A 21959-nucleotide genomic window follows, 5' to 3' on the forward strand; every position below is an offset into this window, starting at 1 on the left:
AAGCAGAAGTGGTATTAGGTAGGACTGGAACCATTTTATATTTTTCTTTGTTTTATTAGTTGCTATGACTGAAGAATTAATCACCAAGTGGCTAGCTACTGGTGATGAACTTCTCTTTACTTCACTAGTTGGACCTTGTAAAGTAGACACATCTTGTTGCTGGGCCACTCAAATCCTTCTTTGTAGGGCCTGAAGGCTGCTACGGGCCTGCTGAGCCTGGTCTCTGCTTTCTTAGCCTTCAAGAACCTAGGATTACATGCTCAACTGAGTTAATCTGTCCTAATGTCCAAATGACCTTGAGAATATTTCTGAGTATGAACATAGACAGGTATCAATAATGTGTTTATCCTTATTGTGAGGTTTTCTTATTTCATTATTCTGAGGGCTCTGTTAAAGATATGCATAACTATCTTATGATAGTGCCACAGTTGGCTACTTTTTTGAGATTAAATATTGAATGGGCCAAATGGGTCAAATGAGGTTTAGACTAGTTCAGCAACATACAAGTGAGGTAACTGGTCTTGCACCTGTTCCTTTGAGCTACTTTTAGGATTTTTTTTTTGAAGTTTAGTGTGATTGATAAGAAGTGACATGTATTCTTCTACCTGACTGGCCCTCCTTCCATGAAAAGGTCTTTTCAGTTGACCAAAGGGGCAACTTTTTCTTGATCCTTTCAAAAGGGCCTCTTTTCCACTCCATATATGTCCAAGGTGAATTTGTAGCCATTTGGTTCCACCTTCCTCTAACACTTGAAGTAAGCCCTTCTGATGCACTCTTTTAGGATGCAAAGAGGTCCTCTTATCTTTTCATTTCTCTTACATCTCCTCTCTTCTCTGAGGCTGCAGGGCAGGATTGTTCTTTAACCTGAGTCCCAGCTTCAGGGATAACCAAGAGGGAGGGCAGAACCTGTAACTCCCAACAACTTGTGAGTCAGAGTGAGCAAGGCAAGACCTCACTAAACATATAATTATTTTGAAATTTGTATTCTGACTTAAATTTGGATTTATAACTGCACTGTCCTGAAAGAAAAGGTGGTCTGGATCAGAGGATAGTTTTTATAAGTTGTAAGCTACTAGAAGCACTCTTGCCCTGTAACCTTTTTTTTTTATTAGTTTGGCTCATCACTTCTTCTTTCAGATTTCATGCTACTATCATTTTTCCTTATTTACTGGCGTCCCCAAATCCCCAGCCCTCAGACAGCTAGAAAACTACAGGTTTCCTTCACTTTACTCAGTTCCATAGTAAGAACATGTCGACCTTTTAAGTATCTAAAGAGAATTTCCTGTGAAGCACTATAGTCCATCTCATCTTCCTCTACTATTCTGTCCTCCCAGGTAGAAAAAGATCGGAATTCTCATAACCTTCTTCCCAGAATATCTGCTTACTCTCCTAAGGCCCTTTCTGCTTAAAATTCTTTTTTGAGTTGGGCTTTTCCATTCATTCATTTCTGATTCTATGGCCATAGAATCAGTTGGCCATAGCTGCCCAGAATAAATGTGTGGAATCTGCTTGGCTAGTTCTTTGTATGCTCAGAAATTATCCTTCTGTGCCAGTGCCTATGTCATGGGAAAGCCGGTGATACTAGCCGTCCATCCCCAAAATCCATAGTTTTCTTAGAAAGAAATGCTCTACTTTGTCTAGGCTCCACATCAGTCTCCTCTCGTTTCTTGCCCCTCTTGTCTGGAACTTCACATTCTCTGACTGCTGCCTAGCTTCCTTTGAGCCTTTGTAGGCCCTCTCCAGTGCCCCTCCCTTCTGTGGCCAGACTTTCTCTATCCTTGCCCTGGCACTGTGGTCTCTGACCAGACTTTGCCACTTTCTGCTCTTGTTTGGCACCCCCCCACACTCCGCCTTGAGTTTCCATTCTCTCTCCCCAATATCTTCCCAAAGCTTGCTCACCTTCGTTCTCCTTTCCCCTGACTTGTCACTGCTGTCTACAAACATGCCTTAACTTTCATTTCACACTTCCCTTCCTTCCTTTCTTCCCCCACCCCTTTCAGTGTCAGGCTCCAAGAAAAAGGTATCTTCATTTTCTCCCTCTGCTTCTTCACTCCCTTTACTGAAACTGCCCTTTCAAAAAGTCACCAGTGGCAGTTTAACTTAAACGGATGTCCTTTTTCAGTCCTCAACCTTCTGTACCTCTCTACAGCTACTGCTCTTCACAAAAAAAAATTTTTTAAAGCAGTTTTAAAATTGACCTACCTTTTACTTGAGGGGTAGTGTGGCATAGTAGATAGGGCACTAGATTTAGGTACCCTAAAGGAAGAGGTCTTGAAGAAGAGTATTTCGAAAAGCCTTTGCATTTGAGTCTGTGCTCTCCCCTTTTCTTACTCCTGTTCTTTATTAGCTCTGTCCTCTTGTGCAGTATTAATTTTTATTATTTTCTGTCCTTTCTTGTCCCCCAAGCTTTCCATTACTCTACTGTTATCCCCTCACTTTCTTGGACCTTGAAGCTAGTCTTATTTTTAGGCCTCAACTCCCTGTGGTTATGAGATTCTCCCAGGACACTACCATGGGGTAAACTTTAGAAACTGCATACCTAACGTATAGCAGCCACAAGGGTTGCAGGGATGGTGGGAGTAGCAGGATAGCTGCCCCTTGGAAACCTCTATGCCATCTTCCCATGATTTCTTCATTTGTAGATTTGATCTGTATACCTCCTATGCTTTCATCCCAACCATTTATTTTTTTAAACAATGTTAAATAGCATGGGGCCAATCACAGATCCCTGGATGCTCTACTGTGGACCTTTTTCTAGGCTGATAGCCATTCAGCCAGTTGTGAAATCTGTCAGAGGTTCTTAACCTTTTTTGTATCTTGAGCCCCCTGACAGTCTGGTGAAACCTACATATCTTTTCAAAATAATGTTTTTAAATGCATACAAGAAAATACAAAGGATTACAAGAAAATCAATTACATTGAAATACACCATTCAAAATATTTACAAAACAAATTCTTTGACTGCAGATTAAGAACCCTTGGTGTAAATGTACTCTTATTTAGCTCATTTCTTTCCATTTTGTCTACAAGAAGGCATGAAAGATATCCAAGGTCTCACCTCAGAGATCATTCTTCTCGATATTTAGACAGAAATATCTCCATTCCCTCTTAAAGTATTCAGAGTTGAAATCTTAGAGACAGAAATTTTCTTGCCATGAGTCCCAATTTTGCCCAAAGCTAGTCAGACAAAGAAAACAAGTTTAAATTTGTAAAAGAAATTATTCTCAAGTAAAAAGGACTTCTATACAGGGATTTGTAAAACCTCATGATTAGTGTGCCTGAGCCCTAAAAGGTAAATCAGTCAGAAAAAAAGATTGTCCATAAGGCAGGCTGAAGCCACACTTATGCTTTCATCTTACCTTCTAAGGTAAGTAATTCCCCTTTAACTATTTCATTTCTTTTCAAATGATGATGAAGTTCTTACAAAAAAAAGGTAACCTTTGCCACACTGAGTCAGACCTGTGTTCCAAATAGCCGCGGAATTTTGACAAAGGCATCATAGTCCATGTCCTGGAAGGTCATGATCATCTCATATGACATCATCTAATTTACCAAGGACATGTCCTAAAAATCCAATTTCATCACTTCAGGGATCTGTAATTTTGTTGGTGATGATACTCTCTCATGGACACACATCAAATCCCCAGCCCCTGCTTTCCCTCTTCCTCTTCATATCTTAGGAGAAACTCTTTTGTGTTGCTGTGGGACAAAACTTGCTCTTCCTCCTGGTAACTTTGTGGTGCGCCATTGGGGTCATGGGGCCATTCTTAAAGCATTTCCAGGTTGCTGAAAAACTTGAGGCCTTCAGAAATCCATGGTCACTTATATGCAAAGCTCAACATTTCTTCTAATTTTAGTATCCTCTTAAATAGTCATTTGCACTGAAGATGTTTCAACATAAAATTTTAAAATCCTTGATTTAAATATCTTCAGTTGCAGTCATTGTGTGAAAGTAAGGTATGCCTAGAGATGCTACAGCAGTACTTAACTGGAGAAGAACTGCAAAATTTATTTTTGTGAAGTCAGTTCCTGCAGTTATATTATAATTTCAGCTGTGTTATCTCTGCTTCAGGTGACGTTTTCGTTGGTAATGCCTCCTCTGACATTTTCTCTTCGAGTTTTTGTGTCTGTGTGTAATAGTTAATGATCCATAGTTACATGTATCTGGGAAGTATGAAAGGAACTTTGCAGCTAAATCCCTTTATAAAGAGAATTGGTTCCTAAACTTGTTTCGTAAGTCATCTCTTCTGTGTCTTCAGTTTTCCTAAAGTGGGGCCTGGAGCTTGAGTTATATATAACCCTGTCGATTTATGTCCTTGTTACCACTCTTGAAACCCTGAGTTTAGCCATCATTTGAATACTTCACCCTCACAAGGGAATAAGATGGAATGGTTTCAATAACAAGTCATACTTTTCCCTGGCTCTCTTTTGGGGAGCTTAACAATTGGTGAAATGTTCTTTGTTAGTTAGCTGCTTTCTCTGGATTTCCCTCTTCCGGGGCTGTTCTTTCTCATTTTACCGCTAGATCATCTTCTGCCTCCTGCTTGCTAAGCATGGGTATACCCCAAGGCATACTTATTATATCTACTAAGTCTTGTTGATGAATTGATTGGTCTTTAAAGCCTGCTTATGGTGTAACTTCTAGGCACCTTTTGCATTTTCCTTACATGATTCATTTTTGCCAAACTCATGTATGTACTTTTTCCCTGAACCTCTGCGACTCTGCTTTTGCACAGGCCTAGTCATACAATACTTGCTGATTCCTCTCTGATGCTTAGAATCCTTAACTTCCCCATGGTGTAGCTTAGGCACCACCTCCTACAAAAAGGAAGGTTTTCTTGATTCCTCGAATCTTAGCATTCTCTCCCTTCTCAAATTAGTTTGTATACATATTAAGCTTCTTGAGAACAGGGAATATTTTTCATTTTTTTCTTGGTGTCCTCCATCCCCATCCCATCTCCATGTGCCTTGGACATAGTAGATACCTAAGTGCTTGTCGAGTCGAATTATATATTGAATTATTTTAAAATGTTGTGTTGATTTTGTGCTTTGACTTAATAGATTTTAAAAGTATGCTTCCCAAAATTTTATCCTTGAGTGGGCCTACATTAAATTGCAACACTACATTATAACATATGCTTATTAAGCTCCTACTGTGTACAGATCACTGTGCTAGTTATTGAGTGTAGTGTGAAATCTTTGACTGTCAAAAATTTATTATTTATTATTTCATTTTATTTGTAATTGATTAAGCTTATGTTGAAATTCATTCAGAATATATATTTTTAATTTTGTAGCATTTTAATATCTTAATATCATTATTTTGATCCTTTAAGAAGTGAGTCAGAAGCTTTATATGATAGAACTTATTGGCAATAAAATAGGAAATTTTCCAAATTAATTCTTTTTTTTTTTTTTTTAATGTAGCTTGCCCAGTATCAGCTAAAGAAAGCTCGGGCTGAGGCACAGAATTCTTCCAAACAGCAGAAAGGGAAGAAAAAGCCATCAGCTAAAAAATGTGAAGAATCTTCACATACTTCTAGTATTGATCAGTCACAGAGTGATGAGTTGTACATGACTAGTTCTCAGAGAGGAGCATCAGTGACTCCTGATATAACGAGAACTTTACATACTGGAGAAATAATCAAACATGACCAGTCCTACACTATTGAAGTAAGTATCCAGATTGAAAAAGATTTTTGAATGAAACTTTTGTAATGATAACAACAGTAACATCCCTTATTCATTTTGGTACCATTTAATATTTTCTTTATTTCTTTAATTTCACAAGTGGTCATACTTAAAAATGAGTGTCCTTCTTTGTAAAATACAAACACACATTGGATTTTTTTTCTTTTCAACTTTTATTGATGTTTTTTGTTTTTATTACATAACATTCATTTTTCAGATAAGCTAAATACACAGATATTCTTTTGTTGAAAATAGCTACAAAACAACTAATGGTGGAAAATGAAGTTTTTTTCAAAAGTAGTTCAAGATCGTAAATATAATAGAAAACCAGTAAAGTTGTTTGCATCCATAAAGTTGCTTGTAGATTTTTTGTATTTTACCACAGGAGATGGATGGAGTTAGAAATAATTATTTCAATATGATAAAGTGTCCTATATACTTTTTTAAAAGGAATAATAGTGTTTCTTTTGCTTGGAAAAGAAAGAAATGCAATTTTATAAGGTGGGAAGGGGAGTTTTTGAGGGACAGAAGATTCAGAGAATTCAAGTTCAACTTCTAGCTCTGTGAGCTAGGGTAAGTCACTTAACTTGTCTGAGCTTCCACTTTCTTATCTTTAAAATTAAGAGCTTAATAACCCTGATAATCTGTAAGGTCACTTTCACCTCTGAATTCCTTGCTTCTTTGATCCCGTTTGGATATTCATATTTCTTACGTAAGCAATACCTGTACTTTCTTTTAAAAATGTTTTGCTTTTTACTATGAAAAGTTATCAGCAAGCATTTAAATATGCAAATGAGAACAAAAAAGTTGATTATACACAAAGCCTTGAACTCCTGTTATATACATTGTTTTTTAAAGAGATATATTAAATTCATATATAAAATGATAACCAAATCATTCTGTGACTCTTTCTGAACTGTTTTTGGTCTTTTTCTGTGTTAATGTACTTTTCATCTGACTACTTTTGGGAAATGCCTCTGGTCCTCACTGAAACAGTCATCATAAAAATAAATGGCCCAATTCTGGTTGGTTCCCTTTTTATCTGCTCATTCAAGGACATTATAGGCTAGTGGTTACTTAGAATGGAGAGGAAGACACCTAAGTAGTTTTATACAGAGTTGGCATCGTATTTTCCCATCTGGGTGTAGCATGAGGCTTGTTGTCAGGGTCATGTACCTACTACACTTACCTCAACTGTGGACAAATAGTGTTTAGACCTGACGTCTTTTTCAAATTAGTCTGAGAGATACAAATTTATAACTCATTTATCTATATTAGATCCATTGGAGAAATTAAATTTCTTAAGTTGACGTTTTATTAACTTGATAAAATTGTAACATCTTTTTACATTTAAGTAGCAATTGAACTAATTTTGCAATAATTTGGATTGCTTAATAGCCTTAATAAGGTTTAAAAAAACAAAATTTAATAGCTAACTAATTAGCATTTTCATTAAATGAAATAGCATATCTCCTTTCACCCATTGTCATATTTTGAGTATGTTTGTAGGTGTAGCTACAAAAACTTGTGTGTGAGAAGAATTTTCCTTGTTCCACTTCTCAGTATCTGGAGCAAAGGCTCTCAAAATTTGTGTTGTCTCAGAGTGCTCTCTAGGCCAGAAGAAATACCCAGTACTTATTAAGTATTTGTATTGCGTATTAAGTACTTAGTTCCAAACAACTTCATAAGTATTCCTATCCTAACAACTTAGTAATAACTATTTGAAAAAATAATGCACATAAAGTGAAAAAAAAAGTTTTTTTATTTTGTTCTTAAATTACCATAGTTACTTCAAAGTGGGATGTGTATACTTTTTAGGCACAATTTCTTAAACATTGGAATTAGATTTAACACCACCATCCTCATTTCCTGTGGTGTTTGTGTCCATGTTTCCCTCAGAATTTTAAAATTTCACCGGGTTGCCATGGTGTCAGCAAAATTTGAGAATCAGGTATCTAGGGTGTTATCTTTGGAGGTAAAACAGAACACTAACGCTGACTTCTTCCAGGATGTATGGTATCAAAGGAGTTATATTTTCCTCCTGATTCAGAGGATAATCGGGGGAATTTTAGTCTGGAATGGAGAATACTGTAACAAGAAAAAAAAAGAGAGAGGGCACAGGGTGAGCTGAATAGGAAGGGGTGATATCTAAAAAAGAAAATTCAGAGTTGCGAGGAATGTACTGGGAAAAAGAGAAAGGGAGAGCTACAGTATAGTAAATCATCTCACATAAAAGAGACAAGAAAGAACTTTTACAATGGAGAGAATGAGGGGGAAAGTGAGAGGGAATAAGTGAGCCTTACTTTCATCGGATTTGGCTTCAGGAAGGAATAATGTACATGCTCAGATGGGTATGGAAGTTTATCTTACCATATAGTAAAGTAGGGGGGAAGGAGAGAAGGGAGGGGTATAATAGAAGGGTTTGCAGACTAGGGAAAGTGAAAATCAGAAGCAAACACTTTGGTAGAGGGACAGGTGAAGGGAGAGAATAGAATAAATGGAGGGCAGGACAGTCTTTTACTATGTGACTGTCAGGGAAATGTTTTGTATGACTACACATATATAACCTTTATCGAATTGCTTACCTTCTCAATGAAGGTGGATAGGAATGAGAGATGGGAGAGAATGTAGAACTCAAATCTTTAAAAAGAGTGTTAAAAATTGTTTTTGCATGCAATTAGGAAATAAGATATATGGGCAATGGGGTATAGAAATTTATCTTGCCCTACAGGAAAATAGAAGGGAAGGGGATAAAGGAGGAAGTGCTGAGAGAAGGGCGGGTAGATTGGAGGAGAGGGTAATCAGATTACATGCTGTCCTGGGGTTGGGGGAGGGTAGAGATGGAGAGAAAATTTGAAATTCAAAATTTTGTGGAAGTGAATGTTGACAAATGAAAATAATTTTTTTTTTTAAAAACAGGATGCTTCTTTTAATCCTTAAGGAGTTTAAAAGTCCATTACTATATATATATATATATATATATGCCAGCCTTCTCCACAAAAACCTCTTTATACTAACTAGCCCATCCTGCATATGACATTCCCATGTGTGCTTGCCATCGAAGTAAAACCCAATTCAAAGTGCCATTTTCACAATCTTGTGGTTGGTAGTACAAGTATTATTGTCTTCATTTTTACATACGAGGAAACTGAGGTTCTGAGACACAGAGCCAGAGGCTTGAACCAGTGATTTGAACCCTCAGTACTTTTATTCCAATACCAGTGATTTTTCCAATAGATTCTCCTTTGTCAAAGGACCGAATACCAGCCACCAATGACAGTGTGCTAAGACTCGATGTCAGTTCCAAAAAGAGTTAGAAAAAATATTTTTGAACAGTAGCATTGTAGTTGGAATAATTGTATCCTCCCAAGATGACTCCTTGAAGCCTCCTTTGGAAATTTAAATTTATGCTAATTCAAAAATGAAATTGTTCTTTTATAATCCCACCTCATACATATTGATAGGAAAAGGTAACAGTTTAGTCAAGCAAGGTCTTGCAACTGAACACCCCTCCCCCCAAAAAAATCCAAGGTCTTTTTGAGGATATGGGATTTTTATGAAGGTACTGGGAATTTTCTCCTGAACAGTTTGAAGCTCTCCTGTTTCCTCCAGAAGCCCAGAGCCAGGGCCTTTTTACCTAGGCACCCTATAGAACCAGCATTTTACTGTCCTGCAGTTTTGTTGTAAAAAATGCATCAGCTGCTGCTCTTTTAGGTTTCTAGTATTATCTGCCAAGCCAAGGGACGGGATGTTGCTGCTTGGGGAAAAAAAGATCGTCCAACCCCTTTAGGGTATTTATCAGGTCTCTAGTTTGTGCTTCTTTTAGAAACCTCCCCAGGGCAGAGTAAGAAGCTGAGACTTTGAGAGGTTTAGTCATTTACCCAGAGAACAGCCACAAGTCAGGCCTTCGAGGAAGCAGGTACTGGAGATACATATCTGAGTTAAAAGAAAGACCATCCCTGCCCTCATTGAGGAGCTGCATAGCACCATACAAAAGGGAAGTGAAAAGTGAGGAGGGAGGGTAGGAATAATGGTGAGAGAGTCAGGAGCAGAGCCAGAAAGGGAATGGAGGTGGGCTGGCCCAGGCCCTCTCCAATATGGAGATCCAGGGGGATAAGGAAGCTGGCATGACCACATGGTGTTTCAGGAGAAGTAGAGCCCAGGTGCCCAGGGAAGTTCCAGAGAAAATCAGAAGCAGAGCTGGGAGTCATGTCTTTTTACTATTTGTTAGCAGAGGCTTGAAAACCCCAGGGTTATGTGTTCATTTGAATGTGGGGGACTCTTAAATGCATGTCTAAGTGTTCAAAGTATAAATGAAAAAGCACCAGGCTTAGAATTAGGAGATCTGAGTTCTAGTCTCAGCTGTGACCCTTGGTGGATAGGTAGCCTCTGCTTTTTTAAAAGAGGGATAATCCTGAGGTCATTGGACTAGAGGGTCTCTAAGGGCTCACCTATCTCTGCGTTTATGGTCCTGCGATTTTCCCACAGTTGTTTTGAGAGAAAAGTTAATGTTATGTTCTAAACTTTTAAAAACTCCAAGCAAATCAGAGGAGTTGTTATTATAGTTGCAGATACAGAACTGACAAATACTCCTTATTTCTGCTTTCTGGCAGCACAGTGACAGGTTTTTGTTTTTTTTTTTTACATCTTTTTTTTTTACATTTTTTAACATCTCTAAATTCTAAAGATCCCATGATAAGATTTTCATATTACAAGTTCAAACTAAAGACCTTCAACCTATTTCTAGTGTCTCTTGGAGATTCACCAACACAATAAAAGCTTACTTAGGGGCAGCTAGGTGGTGCAATGGATAGAGCACCAGTGCAGGAGTCAAGAGGACCTGAGTTCAAATCTCACCTCAGGCACTTGACACTCACTAGCTGTGTGACCTTGGGCAAGTCACGTAACCCCAGTTGCCTCATCCTGGGTCATCTCCAGTCATCCTGATGAATATCTGGTCACTGGATTCAGATGGCTCTGGAGGAGAAGTGAGGCTGATGACCTGCCCAACCCTCCCTCATTCAAAACAAAGTCAAGTGCAAGTCATGTCATTATTTCTCTGATGGCATGGTCTTCTTCGGCAACGAAGGACGAACACACACGCAAAAGCTTACTTACACTAACCAGTTTTAGACTAAATTTCCAAAGTGCATTTCTTCCCACAGTCTCATAAAGTAGGTTGTATTGTACAAAATGTTGTTATCTCCCTCTTTCAGATGAGGAAACTGAGGCTTATAGAGCTGAAGGTGCTTGCCCAGCTAATCAGTGGTAGAAGTGGGACTTACTTTTCCACCATACTTTGCTATGAAATTATTTTGAATAATAACTAATACTTAGGTGACACTTTTAGCTTTGCTAAGTACTACACATACATCTCATTTAATCCAGACTCTAGAATACTTTGAAAGAGATGTAGAATTAGCAGATGACTCTTGAAGGGCCAGAAATGATTTAGTCCTATCTGAGGGCTCGGTAGGTTGAGAGATATAGATAGTGTGTGGCAGAGCGCTTTCAGTAGATCATGGTTTGTGTTTCCTCTCCCCTTCTGGGATGTTTTGTAGGCTTCTCAACTTTTCTGCGTCCAAAACAGAACTTGTCTTTCCTTGCCCACCTCCACCTACCCGCTTTTTCTCTATAGGACACCACTCCCTTTCTAGTCACATGTATTTGAGACTTTAATTTCCCTTAATCAACAGGTATTTATTAAGCATGAACTATTGTGCCAAATGCTGGGGACATAAAGAAAAAGGAAAAATAATCAGTTCCTTCCAGGAACTAATATTCACACATCTAATTAGGGCAAAGTGTTTTCAGTTCTACCTTTCTAACTTTTTGTCTCACTGGTGCCTTAGTGAGGGATTAGCTCTAAAGTATAGAAACAAATAAGGATATCTATGATTGTGGAAGGAAGGAGAATCAGTGTGGATGCCCAGAAGACTCATCAGTCAAGTTCAGTTTTACGCTGAAGACTTCTCGATTATGTTCCTAATTTGAAACGAAGTTTTTGAGGTTTACGTCAACCCCTGCCCCTGCTGATCCTCATCCATGTTTCCCCCTTCTGGCTTATAGATTTCCTCTAATAATAAGTATAAGAATAATAGCTAGCATGTATACAGCACTGTAAGGTTTGCCAAGTGCTTTATAAATATTATCCCACAGCAGCCCTGGGAGATGAGGAAAATGAAGCAGACCAGAGGTTAAGTGACTTGCCAAGGGATTCAGCAGTCTTATCTACTGCTCCACCTAGCACAGGTGAAGAAAATACAAGTATATTCTCTTAAAATCAGCACTCTCCCCATTCTTTTCCTTTTGAATAAGATGCGTGCTTCCAGAAAGTATTCTAGATCTAAGTCTTATCTCCCCTCATTGGCAATTATGAAGTCAAATTTACCTTCTGACATTGGGGTCACTAGTCAGTTTTGCTTGTCACCCACACTTTGTATGCCATTGTGTACTTGTTGCAGCTTTTGGAGCTATCAATTTTATTTCTGGCTTCTTTCTTACACCTTGGCTGTTGTGAATGTGTAGGTGCCACTACTGTTGTTCCATTCTGTGTCAAGCTTGACTTTCCCTTTGCCTTCTCGTTTTAAACACTCACCTTAAAAGCAGCCGTGACACTGTGGATAGTGTTGGATGTGGATGAAGTCTGGAAGACCTAAGTTCAAATTCTGCCCCAAACAAGCCACTTAATCTTATTTACCTCAGTTTCTCTATGTATGTAAAAAGGAGATGATAATAGAGTGTTTTGAGAATAAAACTGATGTTATGTAATGCCTTACAATTATTTTCCAGTTTTATTCTGAAAAACTAGAAAATAATTGTAAGGCATTATATAACATCAGTTTTATTAGTATGCCCTTTGGATTACATTTGTCCAGTTACTGGCAAATCTATTCTTTTTAGCCATTATTATGCATACTGCTTCACTGTCCAGGTGCCATTTTTATGATGTAAGCTGTGGCCCATAAATTCAAATTCATTTATTGGATGCCAACTAAAGCTCTTGCCTTTGATGAATAGCATTTATGAAATTACCACCCATACTGCAGAGTCTTTCATTTGTGCAGGACTTTCAAACTTTAGTAATTCTTTATAGATTCCTTCTGAAAGTATCACTTATATTTAGATGAATCCCAGAAGTGGTTAGTTGTTCAATCATTTAGTCATGTCCAACTTTTTGTGACCCCCATATAAGGCTTTTGTGGCAAAGGTACCGGAGTGGTTAGCCATTTCCTTCTCCAGTAGATTAAGACACATAGAGGTTAAGTGACTTGCCCAGGGTCACTCAGCCAATGAGTATCTGAGGCCAGATTTTAACTTAGGGTTTCCTGACTCCAGCCCCAGTGCTCTATCCACTGAACTACCTAGCTGCCTCCATAAAATGTGTATTTTGTCTATATGTATACGTATGAACATAAACTTGATGTGCCTATGTGATAGACATGCATGTATGTGTCTATATGCATATACATGTATATTTGTTCAGTTGTTTTCAGTCATAGCCCACTCTTCGTGACCTCACTTAGGGTTTTCTTGGTAAAGATCCTAGAGTGGTTCACCATTTCCTTGTCTAGCTCATTTTACAGATGAGAAACTGAGGCAAACACAGGGTTAAGTGACTTTCCCAGGGTCACTTAGCTAGGAAGTGCCTGAGATTGGATTTGAACCCAGGATGAGCAGTGTTTCTGACTCCAGGCCCCATGCTCTATCCACTGCACCACCAAGCTTCCCTATACTGAAGTGGTAGTGGTAGTCGTTCAAGTTAGGCTTGACAGGTTTTAAATTGTTGTAAGTTACATCCTGTATACTTGCTTGTCTCCGTATCAGTCAATCAGTCAATGATTCATCAAGTATTTATTAAATGCCTACAGCGTGCTTGGTGCTTGGAACAGAAATAGAAAGAATGAAGCAATCTCTACTCTTAAGGAGCTTATATTCTGACGGGGAGACAACAAGAATATGTACAAACATTTAGAATAAACATAAGGAAAATGAATGCAAGTTAGTTAAATACAAAGTAATTTGAGAAGACAGCGGTTGGAGAGATCAAAAAAGGCTTCCTGCAGAAGATGCTGCTTTATATGTGTGTTAAAGAAATGAAGGGATTCTCTTAGGCCACAGTGAGGAGGGACAATGCATCGTAGGCCTGTGGGAGGGCCAGGGCCCAGGCTGCAAGACAAGAATCAGCAGCGTAAAGAAGGTTCTGGGAGACCAGAGAGACAGGCGGGGCCAGTTAAAAAGAAAGGAGCTTTAAAAGCTAAACAGAGCTCTTCCATATTATCTGACAGGCAAAAACCAATGAATCCAGGTGAAAAGTAGTGAGGGCCTGAATTAAGGTGGAGGCTGTGTGAGTCTCGAGAAAGGGTTGTATGCTAAGATGTGTAACTAGGAACAGAAATATTTGGCCAGTGATAGGAAATGTGGGGTAGGAGAGATTAAGGAGTCAAGTATAGTGCCAAAGTTACAAACCTGGAAGGCTAGAAAGGCGGTGAGCACACTTGTAGGAGGAATGAGTCTCCACCACTCCTCTCTCTTCTTTCACTCACCCTGGTTGTTTTCCTGGAGGCTTCTATGGCTCTGCAAGTTATTTTGTTTCAGGGGGAAATAGATGAAATACTGTTCTGGGAGTAACTGATGCCCGATAATAACAAAGTGGTAGGAAAACGTGAAGTTTCTGGGCATCTGCGTGGAGAAGAGCAGCGTCTGGGATCGCCCCAAGGAGGGAGCAAGGGAGATGGGGACTGAGAAACTGGCTGCAGAGCAGAGGGACGGAGAGCTACAGAGGGGGGAGCAGGGAGCCATGCAGTGATGGGAAGGAGTGGAGGTACCAGGAGGAGCCCCGGGGAGAAGTGGACCTGGGGATTTGGGTGGTAGGGTGCCTTAGCTCGGGCACTCTCAGCACTGAGAATGGAAAGATGAACAATGAGACACCACCAAGTGCAGACAAGGGCTGCAAGTTTTAGCAACTGTCAGTTCCTTCTTTGGGGATGGATACCATTTTTCATCATAAGACCTTTCTAGGTGTCTTGGATCATCATATTACTGAGAATAGCAAAATCCTTCACAGCTGATCATCTTAGAATATTACTGTTACTTTGTACGCTGTACATTTCATTTTGCATCAGCTCGTGGAAGTCCAGGTTTTTCTGATAGCACAGGCAGGATAAATATTTTAATAGACTAAGATGAAGGGCATTTTATAAATGTTTGTTGAATGAATAAACCATCTTTTTTTAAAAAATTAGCTCATTTCAAAATTCCCTTCAACTCTAAATTTCTGTAGTTCTTCCTGTCAAAGTAGTGAGACTTCTGTGAAAGCAGCTTTCTAAGTTTCCTTTAGGTAAAGATCAATAGAATGTGATTTATTTTTTAATCTATGCAATGTACACTAATCCTTTGTTCAATTGGATGGTATAGAACACTGTCCTAGGCATTGTAAATGGAAGTAATCTATGGTATTATATATTTAATAAAAACCTTTTTGTTGTTAAGTCATTTCAGTCACATCCAGCTCTTCACGCTCCCGTTTTGGGTTTTCCTGGCAGAAGTGCTGGAGGGGTTTGCCATTTCCTTCTCCAGCTCGTTTTACAGCTGAGGAAATGGAGGCAAACAGATTGAGTGACTTGTCCAGGATCATGCAGCTAGTATGTGTCTGAGGGCAGGTTTGAATTCAGGAAGATGACTCTTCCAGACTCCAGGTCAAGGCCTCTAGCCTAGCTGCCCTTGGTGAAAATACCTCATGATAAGTCTCGAACATCTCACCATGTTGAAAGACATTCGTAATTTTCAGATCAGGTTATGAGAATTTAAAACACTTGACTTGTTTTTAGAGATTTTTAAACTTTCTACGTGTTAATTATAGTAAAGTATAAAAATAGTAAACACATTATAACATTTTTGTTTGTTTTAATTTTAGATGGAAAGTGAAATTTCAACTACTACGGATGATTATAGTTCAGAGGTAAGATTAAATGATCTTGGTGTTTCAGATATCAAAAAGTTGAACTAAGAGTTTTAAATATTTCTAGTGGCTCAAACCCTTCCCCCACTTTATTTTTAAAGTATATCATAAGATGATAAATTTAAAAAAACATTTTAAATTATTTTATCTTATGGTCTCTCTTGAAATTGTTAAAGTAGTAAATCTATTTGACTCGTTTCAGTCTTATTCACTTAGACCTTCCATTATTGTTTCTGTATTTTCCATTTATGTGGTTGTGTGTGTATGTATGTACGTACCAACATGTATGTATACACACGTCTACATATACACATATATATCTCCTATTATTGTATTCCTAGTATAAGTGACAAATGAAAGATTGCTACATGTACGTGAAGTAGAATATGCTCTGTAATTCTCTCTTAATATTTAATGTCTGCTTGAATTCTTGTTAATTATGTTAATTTTTTATTTTGAAAAAGTGTTGAGATATGGTTACTCTTTTTAGATAGTAAAGCTGATCTAGAAATTGTATAATTGTAAGAAATATCTTGTTTCTACATCAGTGACATGTAAACATATATCATTTTGTGATTTCATTTACCTTTCTTTGATTTTATTATTTTCTTTGGCCCAGAGACATAGAAAATAGTATTTTTTATCTGAATGGTTCAGCCCTTCAATTTAGATCCATTGACCTAAACACTTAAGAATATTCATTTCCTTCGTGTTTAATTAAAAAAGCCTCATGGTGTTACTTTGGGAAGAAAAATCAACCACTTTAAATTAATTGTAGGCTGTAAGGGGAATGAAAATTTAAGTTTTTAAGAATTTTGTTTGTATAGAAGCATTTATTTAGTATTTGAGCTGAGATATGAAATGATGAGAACATGATTAAAAAGTGCTAATTTTTTTTTTTTTGCTTAAAAAATACTTATAGAAAGGGAAATTAGTACTGGAAAATCTGGATATTTATTTGCAAATTTGTCCTTGATTTGCATACTGTAGGACCAGTGAAGTGCTGCTAAAAATTTATCATCATCCTAACAGAGAGGAGAGTTAAACAAAACCCCTCAAGACAAATTTGAATTTTTAAATGCAAAAACAAAAAATGTAGTAATGGGGACTTTATAGATTTGGTATGAAAAAATATCTTGGTCCTCTTACTAACAACTTGTGAGGCAATCTTTATCTTGGCTCCTTTGAGAAATTTTCTGCATTCTTATTGTGTACAGAAAACATGCTACAGAAAATGATAACAGTATTTTAAATCATTTGGTGTTGCTTGAAGTGAATGAAAACAGAAGTTTAAGGAATTTTTATGACCTTGATCTCAACAAAAAGAAGTAGGGATCAGCTCCATCTGAGAGTGATAAGAAAGAAAGGTTGAGCTAGAGAAAGGGACAAGGTTTGGGAAGGATAATATGGAGTTAATAAAATAAGAGATATAAGAATTCCTCTTAGCAATGAAGACCTATCTATAATTAGATAGTAGGGAGGCCCCTTGAAATTCTTAAGCAGACAAATATCATAGTGTGAAATTACATCCTTGGATAACAAATCTTATTTCTTTTGGTATTTTGAAGTTAATCATTTTTTGCCTGCATAAATGAACCTCATTTGGAACTTCTTTGAGATTCAGCCAAACCGCATTAAGTCCACCTATGCCAGATCAGGTCATTGTTGCTCACTGCCCGAGTTAGAGCAGCAGAAACACCTAATGTGATCTTTTCAGACAAAATCCTTTTTATCATTGTGGTCATGACAAGCACCCACAAACACAAGGATTTCTCTACGAAGGGGACTTCACGTAAATCTATGACTGTCTACTATGGACTGCTTGGGTGTTTTTCCTGTGCTTCAGATTTAAGATGAAAGTCCAACACTGCCCTCCGTATCTGCATTGCCCTTCGGTTCTCTTCTGTTTATTTGTTAAATTATTCATCCACCTTTTTTTCTTTTCTTTTTCTTCTTTTAGAGATCACTATCACCACCTCTCCAAAATGCCCCAGCAAAAAAGCTGCCTTCCTCCCTTATAATAAGAAAAGTGTAGTCACACAAAGCAGATCCACACATTGATCACGTGGCACTCTTTTAAAAGCTAGAAATAGCTGTTCTGTCCATCAGTCCCCACCCCAGATTTTTCTGCCCTGTTCTCATCCTTTTCTTTCCATGTGTCCTCATGTTTTCACCCAAACTCTTCCTTCCTAACTTTCCTAGTTCTGTTGAATAGTGCCGCTCCATCCTTCTATTGGCTCATGTTTCTACTCTTGGGAAGAGCTGTAGTGGCTCCTGTTGAAGAACACTGGAGATTAGCCTGTGTTGACCTGCAAAAGGGCAGAAATAAGGAAAAAAACAGTCATGTGGATATGGATGTTCTTAATAGATTGGGCAGGGGTGAAGATTGGTAGGGCAAGTGGGGGTGGGGAGAGAGGCAGGATTGGCAGGATGTTCCAAGCCTTGTGTTTAGTAATTTTATGTAAGCTTCCATCTTAACATCATTTTCATCTTACTACCAGCCTCCTGAATATTTGTATTAATGTTGTAATATTAACCTAACACTAGTAAGCCATTGGATTGGAAATGGGATGTGGCATGAATGTACCTTAAATATAGCAATTGAAAAGAAAAATTTTGATCAGATGTTTCATAAGAACTGAACTAGTTTCACACAATTTTGTTAAGACAACTTAACTATTTTTGTCACAATTGAAATATTTTATCCTTCTGAAATGGAAAGTGTACTTATTTTGAATTGCAGTTCATTATCATATCCTTATCATGCATCTGTAAAAATTTAGTCTGAATTGAATAAATTACTAATGAAGCATTTTTTGTCACAAGTTTTCTAGAGAAAAAATATATTTCTATTAGCTATAGATTGTTTTCTTTAAGTTCATGACATATTAAGAAATTGTTCTTATACAGGTAAATGGTTGCAGTTTGGTGCAAGCAGATATTCCTACCAATTTATTAATGGTACAGTATTACCAGTTATTTAATAATAATAACAATGTTTAATACTAAGAGCACTTGTCTACTAGCTTACTAATCAGTCTTTTCTTCTTTATGTGGTGCTATCTTTGTGATGTATACATGCCTTTAACCTCATACAAGACATTTGTTTTTTGTTAAAAAGCTTAACATTAACAGAATTTTCAACTATTCTTTATGTCAGAACTTGCAAAGTTCAAATTACATTAACCACACAGCAGGTCAATAAGCTCTTAGATGATAAGGAAATCAGAATTTGAATAAGTTCCTCTTGAGGAATGCTTTAAGTACTGATTTTTAAGGAACTTGAATTGATTTAGGAAGAAGAATTTGGAGTTGGTGAGTCTTACTCGGAGCAAGGAACACAGTTTCCTTCGAAACGACTAGAGATGATGGAGAATGAATTGGCTGGGAAACAGCAAGAGATTGAAGAGCTAAACAGAGAACTTGAGGAAATGAGGGCAGCATATGGCACGGAAGGATTCCAACAGGTGTGCTTACCTTATGTTGCTTTCTGTTTATCTCTTATCAAACAGAAACCCTGATATCAATTAGGAGTGCATGACCATTATTTAGAGATGGTTTTAAACAGGAATGTTAAAGTTATAGTTGTCCTAATATAAATTGGACTCCTGACACATTTCATTCATATTCCATGGTCACAATTTTCAGTCCTTGTACATTGTGTGGATAATATTCGGAAAATAAATCTTAGAGTCATTTGTTGGAGGTTTTTAAAGTATATAATAGGAAAACCTTATTCATCAAGCTTTCCTGGTATCAGCCTGTGCAGAGAATGAATTCTTGCTATGCCTGACCAGATTCGCTGCAGACCATAGGCTGCAGATATACAGTGGAACTTGGAGAATATGAAAATGTATCATTTGCTTCTTGATTTAAAAGAGACCTGTCTTTTGAACATGTTGAGATTTTGGTATCATTGACATTTGTATTATTATAATATCTGTCTGTTTCTCATTCCATTTAAAATTTATTGGTCTTTATTTTTCTTAATTGCTTTGTATTTCATATTTCTGCATTTAAGTTTTACAAAAATTCCCTTTTTTCATTTATTTGCAGTAATTTCTAAAGAACCTTTAGTAGTTTAAGCAGTATTTAGTTGAATTCTTTATTGCTTTGTTTTCGATTGCTATTCAATAGGTTAATTTCAGGAGGTTAATTTTTTGGTAACTGAATTAAAGATTAGTTATAATTTTTTGTTATTTAGTCTTTCTCAGTTGTGTCTGACTCTTCATGACCCCATTTGGTGTTTTCTTAGCAAAGATACTAGAGTGGTTTTGCCATTTCCTTCTTTATCTCATTTTACAGATGAGGAAACTGAGGCAAACTTGCTCAGGGTCACACAGCTAGTAAGTGTTTGAGGTTGGATTTGACCTGAGGAAGAGGCATCTTCCTGACCCTAAGCCTGGGGCTCCATCCATTGGACTACCTAGAGGCCCCAGTTATAATAATAACAGCCATAAATTTGTGTGGTACTTCATGATTTACATAGTTCTTTTTAAGAATTTTTCAAGTTCTTAAAGTTCTTTTAAAAGAACTGTTTACGTATGTTATTCTTGTAATAACTCTAGGAGGTAGATCGAGCAGATGATACTATCCACATTTAACCAATGAATAAGCTGAGGCTCAGAGCTCAACCCCAAGGTCACACAGCTAGTAAAAGATAGAAGTGAGCCTGGATACCGGCTTTTCTGTCTTCATGTCTTTCACTGTATTTCATGTGTCATCCTGTAATAACAGTGTTGGACACTGTTTTATGGCAGTCCACATAGAAAATTGTGACTTTAAAGCACTGCGGTTGCATAGTTGGCGTGAGTTCTTATGGGGGCTCTCAAGTGTATTGGGTGACCACTGATGACAGGCCTGTTCTCCTTAGGATACAATGAAAAAGAGAAAAAAATCACTGTAGTTAGAGTGACATTTCTGGTGATTACAATTGCTGACAGAAGAAAGCACTCCTACATGTTCCTTAGTAGGTATTCATAGAGACAAGAATAAGGGTATGTCAGTAATATTCTCTTTACTTGATGTCTTCAAAATGAACATGAGGGAAGGTGGAATTTTCTTTTTCCTAGTGGATAGTTAACATGTCTTCATATTCTGTCAACCTAGGAAATCAAAATACTTTTCAGTTAAACTAGTGAGTCAGAAAATCTAAAGTACCAACTTAGAACAAGGGTAGAAGAAATTGATTTGACTGATCTAATAGGAATACATCCATCTGCTATTTAAAAAAAATAACATCTACCCTCTCTGTTAAGACCATCAAGAAGGTAGAACATTCCAGAAAAGCTCCTGTGGCAATGAAGTCCAATGCTGAACAGTTTTCACTGAAAACACTTCATGAGTATACGGAATGGTTTTACTAGTTTTGTATTTTTATTTTCCCAGAAGTGTGGGAATATGTCAAAACAAAGAATTTGGTGACCACATGTTTGCACCCTGCTTGCATAATATTATTGCACTAGCAAAAATATTACCCATTTTTGGGAAAGAGGAATACAGGCTTTTGCTTTTGGATGATTTGTAACATGTTTTATATCATTGAATATTTTGAAGATTCTAAATTTATGTGAAAGAATTTTGCTATGAAATTGATTATGAAATTCTTTTGAAGGGTACCTCAATTAAATCATGTGTCTATTTCCTCCATATTTAGGAAGAAATAGCAAAATTCTGTATTTTCTCCATAAATATTCAGGAATAATTCCTCTTTTACTATAAAGTCTCTTGGTAGGGGATTCTCATTTCCTCTATGATTTTGTTTTTCTCTCTGGACCAGAAATCCTAGAACCCAGTGTTTCAATTAACTTTACCAGGAAAATCACTTTAAAAATCATTCAGCTTTATGACTAACATTACTGTCATCCATCTTTTATGGCTACACAAGTATATGTCCGGAATAAAAGATTTATTCCTTTAATAAATATTATGAGTAAAACAGTGCTTTCCTTTGAAAGCTCCATTTGGTATGTCTGTGGCATACATAGGTAAGAAATTTTGTGTAAAATAATAGTTACTTTCCTTAGAAAAAATGCAAAGCAAAAGTTTATTTAGGGAAAACACAAATTCAGAATTACAGATTTTAGTATTCTTGCCTATTGAAGTTGTTAAGAATAATTGAGTGATTTTATTGTCAAGATGAAAAATAATGATAGTAACAATGCAGATATTATAACTCAAAAATAAAATGTAACAAGTACTCTGTGTGTTATTGGCGTTTAGAGATATTGGTGATGTCCTTGTCAAGGAAGACAATGAAGACATTATATATCAGTCTATATTCTCATGATCACATGGATATGAGTAT

At 37.1% G+C, this 21959-nt stretch overlaps 1 protein-coding gene and 1 long non-coding RNA gene across 5 annotated transcripts in view; both read left to right on the forward strand.

The window, feature by feature from the left end:
• The window catches only part of LOC140530919 (uncharacterized), a 949813-nt gene that overhangs the window by 25440 nt on the left and 902414 nt on the right, over nucleotides 1-21959 (forward strand). The gene's annotated exons all lie outside the window — the stretch shown is intronic.
• LOC140531014 (A-kinase anchor protein 9-like) overlaps nucleotides 1-21959 on the forward strand; it is a 65935-nt gene that overhangs the window by 10035 nt on the left and 33941 nt on the right. Inside the window, exons 3-6 of the mRNA XM_072650215.1 lie at nucleotides 5428-5673; nucleotides 15608-15652; nucleotides 18563-18613; nucleotides 18949-19119. Of these exons, the coding sequence (XP_072506316.1) occupies nucleotides 5428-5673; nucleotides 15608-15652; nucleotides 18563-18613; nucleotides 18949-19119 (513 nt within the window). The remainder of the gene's footprint in view (nucleotides 1-5427; nucleotides 5674-15607; nucleotides 15653-18562; nucleotides 18614-18948; nucleotides 19120-21959) is intronic.

The sequence above is a fragment of the Notamacropus eugenii genome, chromosome 3 (assembly GCF_028372415.1).
Source record: "Notamacropus eugenii isolate mMacEug1 chromosome 3, mMacEug1.pri_v2, whole genome shotgun sequence".
In the NCBI taxonomy this organism is placed as follows: Eukaryota; Metazoa; Chordata; class Mammalia; order Diprotodontia; family Macropodidae; genus Notamacropus; species Notamacropus eugenii.